Source organism: Lemur catta, chromosome 2 (genome assembly GCF_020740605.2).
Source record: "Lemur catta isolate mLemCat1 chromosome 2, mLemCat1.pri, whole genome shotgun sequence".
Classification (NCBI taxonomy): Eukaryota; Metazoa; Chordata; class Mammalia; order Primates; family Lemuridae; genus Lemur; species Lemur catta.
Genome location: NC_059129.1, coordinates 15,057,608 through 15,070,188, shown reverse-complemented (window position 1 = coordinate 15,070,188; position 12,581 = coordinate 15,057,608). Strand labels below are relative to the sequence as shown.

General features: G+C 46.4%; 1 protein-coding gene across 1 annotated transcript in view; it reads left to right on the top strand.

Annotated features, from left to right (window-relative positions):
• Positions 1–12,581, top strand: part of GGA2 (golgi associated, gamma adaptin ear containing, ARF binding protein 2) — a 31,196-nt gene that overhangs the window by 944 nt on the left and 17,671 nt on the right. Inside the window, exons 2-5 of the mRNA XM_045542786.1 lie at positions 7,867–7,951; positions 8,890–8,965; positions 9,890–9,988; positions 11,452–11,575. Of these exons, the coding sequence (XP_045398742.1) occupies positions 7,867–7,951; positions 8,890–8,965; positions 9,890–9,988; positions 11,452–11,575 (384 nt within the window). The remainder of the gene's footprint in view (positions 1–7,866; positions 7,952–8,889; positions 8,966–9,889; positions 9,989–11,451; positions 11,576–12,581) is intronic.

The following is a 12,581-nucleotide window of genomic DNA, read 5'->3' as shown; positions in this document are numbered from 1 at the left end:
ACAGCGGACCTAGTGTTTGAACAATGGAGGCGACCACATTCCAGGCCGAGGAAACTGCATGTGCAAAAGCTGGGGACATGAGAATGTGGGGCATTCTGGGAACAGGTAGGTCCATCTGCCGGAGTGCAGAGGCAAAGGAGCAGGAATCTGGAAAAGAGGCTGCACAGCTATTTGGGGCAAGATCTTCAAGGGTCTTGTATGCTGCAGAAAAGAGTTTATTTGGGGGCGAGGAGGGGGGCTGTTGTGGAGTTGTCAGCGGGAGGATCTTGATCGGGGAACTCAATTGGGTAGAGAGGGTGAGACTTCAGGCAGGCAGAGTAGCTAAAAAGCTCTTTTGGTAGTGTTTAGGGGCTGCAATAGGACTAAGGCGGTGGGGAGGGAGAGTAGAAATAATTAGCAGGCACAATTAACAGCCTTGATGTACTGGAATGGAGGCAAAGACAGGAATCTAGGATGAAACCCAGGTTTCAAGCTTGGGTAACTGGTTGGTCACAGATGCCTACCCTGTGAGGAGGAGCTGTTTTAGGAAGAGAGGTTGAGTTGTGGAGTTTGAGGTGCTTGTAGCACATTCAGAAAGAGATGCACTCTGGACAGTTGGTTGGCTCCAGAGAGGGTAAGAGCTGGCTGTATGGCTTGGGAATCTTCAGTTCACAGGCAGTGAACTTGCCCTGGGAGGCTGCATGTTAAAAAGACCAGAGGTTTGGAGCTGGAGCATGAGGAGCCCCAGCACTGAAGAGGCAGATGGGAAGAGCAGCCTGACTGAAGGTGGAGCAGAAACAAAGGCAGGGGGCAAGGGGAACCCAGGATATCAAAGAAGGGGTGGGGTTGGTAGGTAATCTTGTTGCTTAAAGATAGAGTATGGGAGTCTGGCACAATGGCTCACACCTGTAATTCTAGCATTCTGGGTGGCCCCAGGTGGGAGGATCAATTGAGCTCAGGAGTCTGAGACCAGCCTGAACATAGCGAGACCCTGTCTCTATCATAAATAGAAAATATTAGCTGGGTGTGATGGCACATGCCTGCAGTCCCAGCTACTCGGGAGGCTGAGGCAGGAGGATTGCTTGAGCCCAGAAGTTTGAGGTTGCACTGAGCTATGATGATGCCATTGCACTCTACCTGGGGTGAAAGAGCAAGTCTCTGTCTTAAAAGAAAAAAAAAAAAAATCAGAGTATGGGGCCGGTCAAGGTGGTTCACACCCATAATCCTAGCACTTTGGGAGGCCAAGGCGAGAGGGTCACTTGAGGCCAGGAGTTCAACACCAGCCTGAGCAACATAGCAAGAGCTTGTCTCTACAAGAAAATTAGCTGGGCATGGTGGGGCACACCTGTAGTCCCAGCTACTTGGGAATCTGAGGCAGGAGGATCACTTGAGCCTGAAAGTTGGAGATTGCAGTGAGCTGTGATTGGGCACTTCAACCTGGGTGACAGAGCAAGATCCTGTCTCAAAAATAAATAAAAAGAGGCAGAGTAGAATAAGAAAGGAGAAGGAAAAGGAAACTTTGAATCTGGTAACAGGTTAACGACATACCTTTGAGTTAAATGGTGGAGACGGAAGGTAGTTTATTTAGGAGGTAATGGAGAACAGAAGGCTTTAGGCTGGAGTTGTGGGATGGGGGAAGTAGACCAAGTAAGGTAACAAGGAGCAGCTGGCCTGGGTAGAGGCGATGAGAGGGAGTGCCTGGGACGCTGCCCAAGGAGGGGGAGTTCCTCAGCTCCAGCTTTTTGGGGGCGATGTCCCAAAATTGCTAGATCTTCCAGCTTTTTAGGGAGGGCTAGAACCTATACTTCAATGTGAAATCTCTTATTTTCAAAAGTTACCACCTACTTTGTAATGTAATTTCTCTAGGAAAGGCCAGGCAGAGTAAATCAGTGGGGAGAGTGTAGCCAGTAGCCTCCTAGCCTTATTTTATTTTATTTTATTTTATTAGTAGTGCTTGAATGTGAAAGGAAGGAAAGAGGGTAGCTAGAGGGAATTTAGGAGTAAAGGAGATTTTAAGTGGGGGGTACTTGAGCTCCTCATTGTGCTTTGTTGCTCTGGGGAAATACACCTCAATTCTAGGGCCAGTGTTCCATCCATTGCAGGGGGCCTTAGGTGCTGAAGGTCAGAGCCAGAGCAGAAAGGGGTGACCTGGCCTCGCACAGAGGAAGGGCACCTTGTTTTTCTGAGTGTCTGAGGAAGGAGGTAAAGACGATTGTGTGTGCACACATTTTGCAGTGCTGTCATCACTACTGCCACCTGAGTGTGAGGGGCAGAGGTGGACTAGGGGACTTGAAGGTGGGGAAGTTTGAAAACGGCTGGTGAGAGAAATAGAAGGGAGCCCACCTGGGCCCTTGAGAGCTGGGTTTCTCAACCTGTGCACTGTTGACATTCTGGGCATTTGGGGACATTCTCTGTTGTGGGGGCTGTCCTGTGCATTATGTGATGTTTAGCAGCAATCTGGCCTCGACCCACTAGATGCCACTAGCATGCACCCTTCTTCCCAGTCATGACATTCAAAAATGTCACTAGACATCACCAGATTTCCTCAGGAGGTGGTGGAATGGGATCACCTCTGCCCTTCTCCCCTCTGAGATCCTGAGTTAGGACTGTGGAGCGTTGACTGGACATCAGATATGTATGTTGCAGTTCTCATGGCTATGCATTTTTCGGTGTTTTGTTTTTCTTCTGGAGTGTAAACTATGGTGTAAGCCAGATTTGTTGGGGGTGGGGCAGTGGTGGTGCCATGGAGGGACAAAGGAGTTGATGGTATGTCCGGGACAAATGTGTACTCGAAGGTGAATGCATCATGGGTCTAGGCTGGATGAAGGAAATCACTCTAGATGTGGTCTGAGGACTGGCCAAACTTGGGTCACTGACAGATCTTGCCTCAGCAAGTGAGGCAGCTGTATCTGTAAGGTGGGAATAGTAAGAATACCTGCACTTAGGGTTGCTGGTAGGATCTAAGTCTTTAGTACATGTAAAGCACTTAAAATAGTGCCTTACCATGGCATGTATAGTAAGCTCCCAGTAAGTATTAGCTATTATTATCGTTAGTCTTTTTTAGTTGCAAGTGACCAAAAACTAATTCATACTGGTTTACCAAAAAAAGGAAAGGAAAGAAAAGAAACAAAGGGGAAGGCTCCATCCAGGAGCCCCATGATGTCACCAAGATTCATTTCTTTTCTTGAATTTTGTCTACTTTGCCTTCTGCTGCAATCCCAGCAGAATTAATTTCTTTTTCCCATTGATTTGCAAAAGTCAGCCTGCTTGTTGGTCCAGCCTGGCTCGAGTATTTTACCTGGGAATCAGCAGGACCAGGGGTATGATATATGAAGATTGCCAGACCTGGTGTGGGCTGGGGGTGGTGCCCATCCCTAGGACTAAGGGTGGGGAGGGTGATCAAACCCACCTGAAAGTCGAACCTAGAATTTAGGAGGGGTAACTCCCAGAGGAACATCAGGAAGCTGTTACCAGAAACTCATGCTTTAAAAATACAAAAGGCAGCTTCTGTACATTCTGTTCTGTAGCTTTTTTTCCCCCACGTAGTGTATTTTGGTCATTGCTCCACATGACTGCATATATAACTGCCTTTTTTTTTTTTTGAGATGGGATCTCCCTACGTTGCCCAGGCTGGACTCTTAACTTCTTAACTCCTGGGCTTAAGTGATCCTCCTGCCTCAGCCGCTAAGTAGGTAGGTAGGACTGTAGGCCAGCCTGGCTGTAGCTGCCTCATTCTTGTTAATGAAAAGCCTTATATCCCCCATTGTATGGGCCTACTATAATTCATTTAACCAGTTCCTCTGGGGAGGGGGGCATCATAGATGTTGCTGTTAACCTCTTGCTATTAAAAGCAGTACTCAGTCTTATTGGTCTCTGGGATTCTACCTCTGGTAGTGCTGTCAGGGAGGCGGGAGCTTCGTAAAAGTTCAGCGCTCAGTAAATCTTTCTTCCTTCCACCCACGTGGACCTATTTCCAGGTGATGTGTCCTGTCTTTGTTCTAGCCCCACTTTTATGCCTTCCTTGGGGCTCTGGAGGGGTCTTGATTGCAATCTACTTATATTCTGATTTTATAATAGGGGCTGGGCACTATAAAAAAAGAGAGGAGAAAACATTTATATTCTGAGGGCTAAGCTCATTCTTTATCTTGGAACCCAGCAAAGGACATTCTTGTGGTGGGTCTTGGTGGATTTCCACCTGTGTTAATGTGAACAATTTCTGAACTGCAGGGGTCCATGTGTACCTCCTGCAGAAGGATTCCCCCCGCAGAGCGTTCTGCTGGAGTGTCGGATAGATTCTGTTCCTCAAGGTGGTTGCTTCCCCACAGCCTCAGGGCTCCATTTGGTAGCACAGGCTGCTGCTAGTGCCAGAGTCATGACCCTGAAGGTTGGTTGGCAGCTGATGTGAGATGATTTGGCTTGTGAATGAGTTACTCTTGGATGAGCCATTTCACTCACAGCCGGAGGTCTCGGCTGTTTTCTCAGTACTTCTGACCCTGTAGTAGACTTGAAATGAATCATACAAATACTGCTTTTATTAAGCAAATATATGGCAGCAGTGTTGTTTCTTGGCACCCCTTGTCCTCACATGCAGCTAAATAAACCCCCTTGGAGTGTGGGATAGCCATTTTGGTGCCCTGATGAGGCTAGGATAGTCCCCAAACAGAAAGAGTCCTTTGAATTTCTCTGTGATATACACTGTTGGCCCCTAGCTACTCCTTGGAGCAGATTGGTGTCAAATAGACCTGGACAGTCCTCTGGGGGTTGGTTTTCTCTGGAGCTGCTCAAGGCCTCTGAAATAGCTTGTGCAGGCTGGGATTATCTTTTCAGAGACCCAGTTACTTCAGAACTGAAATAGCCGCCTCCCAGCGTTGGCAACATGTCCAGCCAACTGGTGAAACACTGCAAAAGGTGAATCATTCATTCACTCAGTAGATATCTGCCAGTAACTAACTATTCTAGGTGCTGGAGCATGTGAAGGTGACCCCCTTCGTCCTTGCCTCGAGAAAGTTTATAACTTATGGGAAGTCAAAGTGGTTCCCAAGAAAGGCCCTGCTTTTGTCAAGGATCTGAAGACCTGACCATGAGAGCAGTTAGAAACATCTGAACTTTGGAGCCAGGTTGACCTGAGGCTGAACTTTTGTTTCTGCCATTTTCTTGCTTTGTGGCTGGGCAGGTTTCTTCACCTGTAAAATGGTGTAGATGGTGGTACCAACCGCAGTTGCTCTGAGGACACTGGGCATGGTGCCTGGCCCACAGTAAGTACTTTTTTAAAATGGTAGCTATTGGCTGGGTGCGGTGGCTCACGCCTGTAATCCTAGCACTCTGGGAGGCTGGGGCAGGAGGATCACTTGAGCCCAGCAGTTTGAGGTTGCTGTGAGCTAGGCTGATGCCATGGCACTCTAGCCCAGGCAACAGAGCGTGACTGTCTCAAAAAAAAAATTAAAAAAAAAAAAATGGCAGCTGTTACTTTTGGGCCTTGATAAACCTTGAGTCAATACAAGATCTAGCAGATAGAAGAAACTGTCCCACATTTTATAGATCTTTTTCCTGCTTTGCCTTTGTTAAGGGTTTGGAACATGATTTAACCTCAGAGACTTTTTTCTTTGAAAAAGCTGGTGCCTGTCGCTGTGTCTTTTTCACTTGGCAGCTGGGGAGGAGGGAGAGGCTGTAGACTCTGTGTGGTGGGCTTGGGTCCTGCCTGTCCTCCTCCTCCAGGTCCAGTCACATGTTGAGGTCAGAATTCCTTTGAGGTGTCAGCCTCGACCTTGTAGTGAACTGCAACTGAAGCTTAAATGGTATAGAATTACTTTAGGTGATTCAGAGGCAGAATCTGTGAGAATCGCTGCTTTAAATAATTTATTTGATGAGTATCTATTTTGTACCTGTAGGTAAGACATTGTGCTAACTGTAGGGAATATATGTCTTCTGTCTTCAAGTGTTTCATTCCCTTTAGGTACAATAAGGCATGTATACATATTTTATAGTAAAAGGCAGAGACTGTATTATCATAATAATTAACTATCGTTCACTGACTACTTACTGTATGCCACTGTGTTGAGCATTTTAGATACTGTCTCCTTTAAATCACATGACAATTCCATGAGGAAGGTACTATTTTCTCTGTTTTTTTTTTAGAGATGGGATCTTGCTGTATCACCCAGCCTGGAGTGCAGTGGCACGATCATAACTCACTGTAACCTTAAACTCATGGGCTCAAGTGATCCTCCTGCCTCAGCCTCCTGAGCAGCTGGGACTACAGGTGTGCGCCATCATGCCTGGCTAATGAAAAAAAAATTCTTTTTTTTTGGAGATGGGGGTCTTGCTGTGTTGCCTCAGGCTGGTCTTGAACTCCTGGCCTCAAGTGATGTCCCCACCTTGGCCTCCCAAAGTGCTGGGATTACAGGCATGAGCCACTGTGCTGGGCTCTTTATTTTATAGTTGAGGAAACTGAGGCTCAGAGTTCAAGGACTAATAAGGTAGTTCAAGTAACTAATAAGGGTGGAGCTAGAGATCCCTATCAGAAAGGGGGACTGATAAAATGTCAGTTCTGGGGAAGAAGCAGTGGCTTCTGTTTTGTGAGGGCAGGAGATAAAAAGATCAAAGAAGTCTTTATGAAAGGGTGGCATTTTGAATTTGTGCTCAAGGGCTGATAGGATTTTGAGATAGGGAACATTGAGAAAATGCTTTGTGGGGCAGTGAGGGGAATATAGGAATTGATATTCTGATTCCTTTTCCTGTTCTCTTTTCACTTAGAATGGAGGAAGTCGGTGGGAAGATGAGTGATTACTTGCCCTTTGAATCTCACTGAGACACATGTCTTCCACATGACATAAATGTGACTGCAGTCAGGAAAAGTGCACTCTAGGGTGACTATGGAGTATTGAGTAGTCAGAAGGGAGAAGTAGTAGGGGGTAGCACAGTGGGAGGAGGTTTCCTGAAGGAGGGGGAAATTCAGATGGGTTTTGAATGGATAGGATTTTGAGAGATGTGGAGTGGACATTTGGGCAAGAGGAATAGCAACATCAGAAATAGAACCCTCAGAATCAGCCTTTTATTTCCAGAGCCTGAAAGAGCTGCTCAGTCAGGACCAGTATGATGTTTCATTGCAGAGGCTGCCTGGGCCAGGACGGGCTAGAGAGTGGGGAGTTGGGAAGTTTCATGCAAGGCCAGAACAAAATCTTCCTGTGACATTTTTTGTCTTCCTGTCACATAGCTAGGAAATGTCCAGGTAGCCTCTGAGATGCTGGCTCATGCCTGTCCTCATTGCAGGGCCTGAGTGGGGGAGTCCTGACATGTGGCGTGAAGAAGATATACACAGGCCAGCCTCTACACTGGAAATGAGCCACTTTCAGGGCAAGGGCTTGTTAATTAATTTGCTCATTCTTCCAATCAGCAGATAATCAGTAAGGGCATACTGTGTGCCAGACACTGTGCTTGATGGTCCCTTTCGGCTGTCTGCTCATTAGTCTGATCCTGTAGAGGTTTGATGATACAGCCCTTGGCTGCCATGTTTATGAGGAGGGGTGTAAATTTATTTTTATTATGGTTTTTTGGTTTATTTTTTCCTCCTGAGACAGGGTCTCGCTCTGTCGCCCAGACTAGAGGGCAGTGGTGTTATCATAGCTCGCTGCAACCTCAACTTCTGGGCTCGAGCGATCCTCTTGCCTTAGCCTCCCGAGTAGCTGGGACTACAGGTGTGTACAACCATGCTCAGCTGATTTTTCTGTTTTTTTGTAGAGATAGAGGGTCTCTTGTTCAGGCTGGTCTCAAACTCCTGGCATCAAGTGATCCTCCCACCTCAGCCTCCCAGACTGCTGGGATTACAGACGTGAGCCACCGCACCCGACCTTATTGTGCTTTCTTTAACTTTATTCATTTCCTTGACAGACAAAGCCACAGACCCAAGCGTGTTGGAACAGGATTGGTCAGCTATCCAGAATTTCTGTGAGCAGGTGAACACTGACCCCAATGGGTAAGGTGACTTCACACACACAACTCTGCGGGCACCCCAGGCTGAGTGTAGGCCTTTGTCTTTCCGGACTGTTTTACAGTTAGGCCTTCTTTTATTCTGTTGTCCTTCCCCACAATCTGCTGAGTACATTATTTTTCTAAAATTAGTGAATTCATGTGCTTTTTAAAAACACAGAATAGTCCATTTGCAACTGGCCGTTATTAAAATTTTAAGTAGTGTTGCAAAACACTAATGCAGGAGAGAACTCTGAATGTTACTGATAGAATGTACCCAGGTTACATAATTGAAAGAGATCCATGTATTCTCCATAACTTAAATGTAATCTCTCAAGAAAAAGGAAAAGGGTAAGGTTTTATTGAATTCTATTCCCAAAGCACCTGGACAGGGAATAAAGAATCAAGTCAGTCTTCCAGATGTTTAATGTACCTGGTGCCGAATATTCAGCTGTTTTGAATTGAGCCCAGACTTTGATCACACTTTGTGCACTTGTGTTCATTGAGCATTTATCACACACAGGCGGGGCCTGTGCTGCTCAGGACCTGCTACACATAGGTCTGGGCCTGGACTGCCCAGCTTAGAGTTTGGGGGCTGGGGGCTTGCTTGGGGGGGGGTGAGGTTGATGTGCCCTGGGCAGGAGTAGGACCTTGGGTTTCTCCCTGACAATGCCTTGTTGCTGGCATTTATCTACTGAATGAATGAATGATTCATACTTTGCTGTGCGGTGGTTGGCCAGTTGGCTGGGTGCTGTAGGTACAACAGGGTGGGCTAGGAGTTGGCCCCTGTTAGGAGCCCATGTGTGGGCTTTGTGTCAGTCACACTCCACCTGTGCTTTGGGACACCAGCTCCTGGAAGAGAGGTGACTTTACCAAGCATACTCAGCCACACTGGATAGTTGTTTCCTGCCCGCCCAGAGTCCAGGTCTTTTTGTTTTCTCTTAGCCCCACACACGCGCCCTGGCTGCTGGCCCACAAGATCCAGTCTCCGCAAGAGAAAGAAGCTCTTTATGCCTTAACGGTGAGTTTGGATTGCGCCTTAGCCTAAGCTTTTCTGTCCTGGTGCTAAAGAGAGTACTGAGAGGGACTTTACCTCCTCCCTAGTCCTTTTTGTTGGGGTGGGGAGAGCACCTGAGTGGTTCACCTTCACAGGCCTTGAACAGCAGGCTGGAGGAGGGAGTTGTGGGCCAGCTTCTCCATCTTAGACCTGTTTTTGAGCTTGCTGTGGGAGAAGGAGAAGAAGGTTTTATTTCCATTTGCCTTTCGTAGATAGGCTGGCAAGTTCAAGTGTCCGCAGGGCCAGACAGGTAATATAAATGAGTGATGCTGCTGGGTGAGGACCAAAAAGCTGGAGAGCATGTGCCTGTCTAAAGAGGGCAGCTGCAGCACAGAACCAGCCAGTGGTTGCCAGGTGTGAGTTTGGGACCAGAGTTGCTAGAACTTCCTGTTTTTCCAAGAGAAACTGGAAGTCCAGATTTTTGTATTTATTTTCTCTGAATGTTTAAATGTTGGTGATTTCACTATGATGAAAACCATAGTGTAGACCAAAGGAAGCATGTGCAGGCCCAGCTTACCTCTTCAGTGCCAGTGGGTGACCTGTGGTGGAGTAGTTCTTGGGCACTGGATAGCAGATTTCTGCCTCTGGGGAAGGGGTGGTTCTCCAACCAGTTTTACTCCCCAAAGGGTCTCCTTAAAAGGTGTGATGGAGGACCTCAGGGTGTGATACACCCCACTGAGCTATAAACCTGACAGTTAAAGCAAGATTGAACAGGTGACATTTTTTCTTGATCTGAAAATGTCCTCTTTCACCAAAACTTGTGTCATAGGCTTGAGGAAGGGTTAGCTGTGGTTCCAGTAGAGTCACCAGCAGATGGTCATCAGCTTCAAGGAGAGCCCTGGAGCCACTGGCTTTCCACCTTCTCAGGGGGGTCTTGTGTCTGTGCAGGTGCTGGAGATGTGTATGAACCACTGTGGAGAGAAGTTCCACAGCGAGGTGGCCAAGTTTCGCTTCCTGAACGAGCTGATCAAAGTGTTGTCCCCAAAGGTGAATACCTGGGCTTGGTCCTGCCTTCTTTGCCATGCTTACGCCCATCTTTCAAACTCCTGTCACCCCTCTCAGGCCAGAGGCAGGCCTGTGTGTGGACAGAACTGCTCACCCGTCTCTGGCTTGTGAGACAAGGGCCTGTGTGTGACAGCGCTCTCCTCTCTGAGCCCTAGGAAGACAGTGGTGCTCATCAGATGACCTCTGCTCTTCCACTGTTAGCATTTTCAAATTTCCCCTTTAAGATGGCCTGGGGGATGTGTGGCCTAGAGGAGGTGAGGAACTCTAGCTTAGAGGCACAGTTTTCCTGGTAGAGACAGTACCAGGTGTGACTTGAAGTTTTATATCGCTTCTTGTCTTGTCCTCTATACCTTCCTCCCGGCACCTGTCTTAGCTGCGCCACTCTGAGGTAACCAACATTGATTGAGCCCCGCCTTGCTGCATTCCAGCAACGGTTGTCTGGTGCCTACTGTGCATTCTATGATTAAATTCAATTCTGACTCTACCCAGAATTATGAGTTACCTAGCCCCTACATGTTAGGAGCTCATTCCTACTTAGGGTGCCCCTACTTCAGACACCAGCCATGAGTCTTGTATGTCCTCAAGCTACTGCACGTCTGCACTGCCAACCAGAAATTCAGGGGTTCCCTTGACCCCTTCTTCCCAGGTTCCATAATTCACTAGAACGGTTCACAGAACACAGGAAAGCACTATATTTCTATTATTGTTTTATTATAAAGGATACAAACAGAAGTATACATAGGGCAAGGTCTTAGTGGTGGGGAAGGGGAACACAGAGCTTTTGTGCCTTCTCATGGAATCTGAGCTTGCTACCTCTAGTCATATCAGTGTGTTCACCAACAAGGAAGTTCTCTGAACCTCCTGGTGTCAGAGTTTTTAATCTGGGGTTTCATTACCCAGACATGATTGATAAAATATTGGCCGGTTCACACAATCCTAGGGTCAGGGATGGAGCTGAAAGTTCCAACCCTCTAATCGCATGGTTGATCTCTCCCTTGAAACTAAGCAGCCACCATAAGTCATTATTAAAAACTTGGATGTGGTCCAAGGGGGCTTGTGAACAATAAGACCCTCCTATGACTCAGGAAATTCCAAGGGTTTCTGAAGCTCTGTGCCAGGAACTGGGACAAAGACCAGTTTTTTTTTTTATTCCATGCTTGCCCCAGTCAAAAAATGAATGTCCCCATGAATGTGGACAAGGATCTGACCTAGGCCCATACATGGTGGTCTTTAATTTTACCAGTTTTGGAGATTGATTCCTTGAAACCCAGGAAGGGCTCTGGGACAGGGTGCCAGATAATTTGGCCTGTAGTTGTGCCTCCCTCTCAACCAGCCTCGGGCAGCTTGTTCCCTGGTCCTGAACAGCCCTCTGTTTACTGGAAGTATTGGCTAGGTGGTCTCCCATGTCCCTTCCAGCTCTAGAATCCTTTCCTTTTTACTTTCAGTACCTGGGGGCCTGGGCCACAGAAAAAGTTAAAGGAAGAGTCATTGAAATACTCTTTAGTTGGACAGTCTGGTTTCCAGAAGACATCAAGATCCGAGATGCCTATCAGATGCTAAAGAAACAAGGTCTGACTTCCTTTACTTTTGTTGTATTCCCTTTTGACAGTGTCTTATTTCTTCTTGCTTTTTTGTGTGCCTTACCATTTTTTTGTTGAAAGCTGGACTTCTTGTGTAGGACAGTAGAGACTGAGGTGGTTTTTTTTTTGTTTGTTTTAGTTTTTTGTTTTTTAGGTTTTTTTTTTTAAACACAATATGGCCTTTATTTACTTTAAAAGTCACAGTGCAGATCTTCTAGGAAGAAGATGTATAGGTTTGCTTTTCCCTGTCTGCCAGAAACCACCAGCACAACACAGGTCAAAATACAAACTATGTCACTAAATTAAAATATTTATTTTTATTACATTTTTTAAAATTTTGGGTTGCATAAGAATCAACCTCTTTCTTTGAAATAGTAGAATTTTTCCATGAAGTAGAGGTAAACATTACCTCTGAGCCAGAGTTTGAAAAATACTATTCTGATAAAAGTAGTAACTTGCAGGCTTATACTGTTATAGTTACAAAAGGTCTTTCAATAACCATATAATGGATTTATTTTTTAATTTTTATTAGAGACAGAATCTCACTCTGTCACCCAGGCTGGAGTGTAGTAGCATGATCATAGCTTAGTGCAGCCACCAACTCCTGGGCTCAAGTGATCCTCTCGCCTCAGCCTTCCAAAGCACTGGGGTTACAGGCATGAGCCACCGCACCCAGCCTTATTATTTTTAATTGACACATAATTACACATATTTATGGGGTACAGTGTGATATTTCAATGCATGTATATACAGTGTGTAATGATCAAATCAGGTTAATTAGCATATTCGTCAGTGAAGTAAATAGTTTTTATTTCTGGAAATGGGTGGACCTTTCCTTCTGGTAGGCGGGATTTGAGCTGGGTTTGAGATTTGTTGTTGCTGTAGCTACCCTCACTGTATCAGACTCCAGATTTTTATAGTGTTAGCTCATGTTCAGGCTGGTGGCTGATTTGCCAGAGTTTTTCTTGGTAGCTCTCTGCTCTACTCAGCTGTAG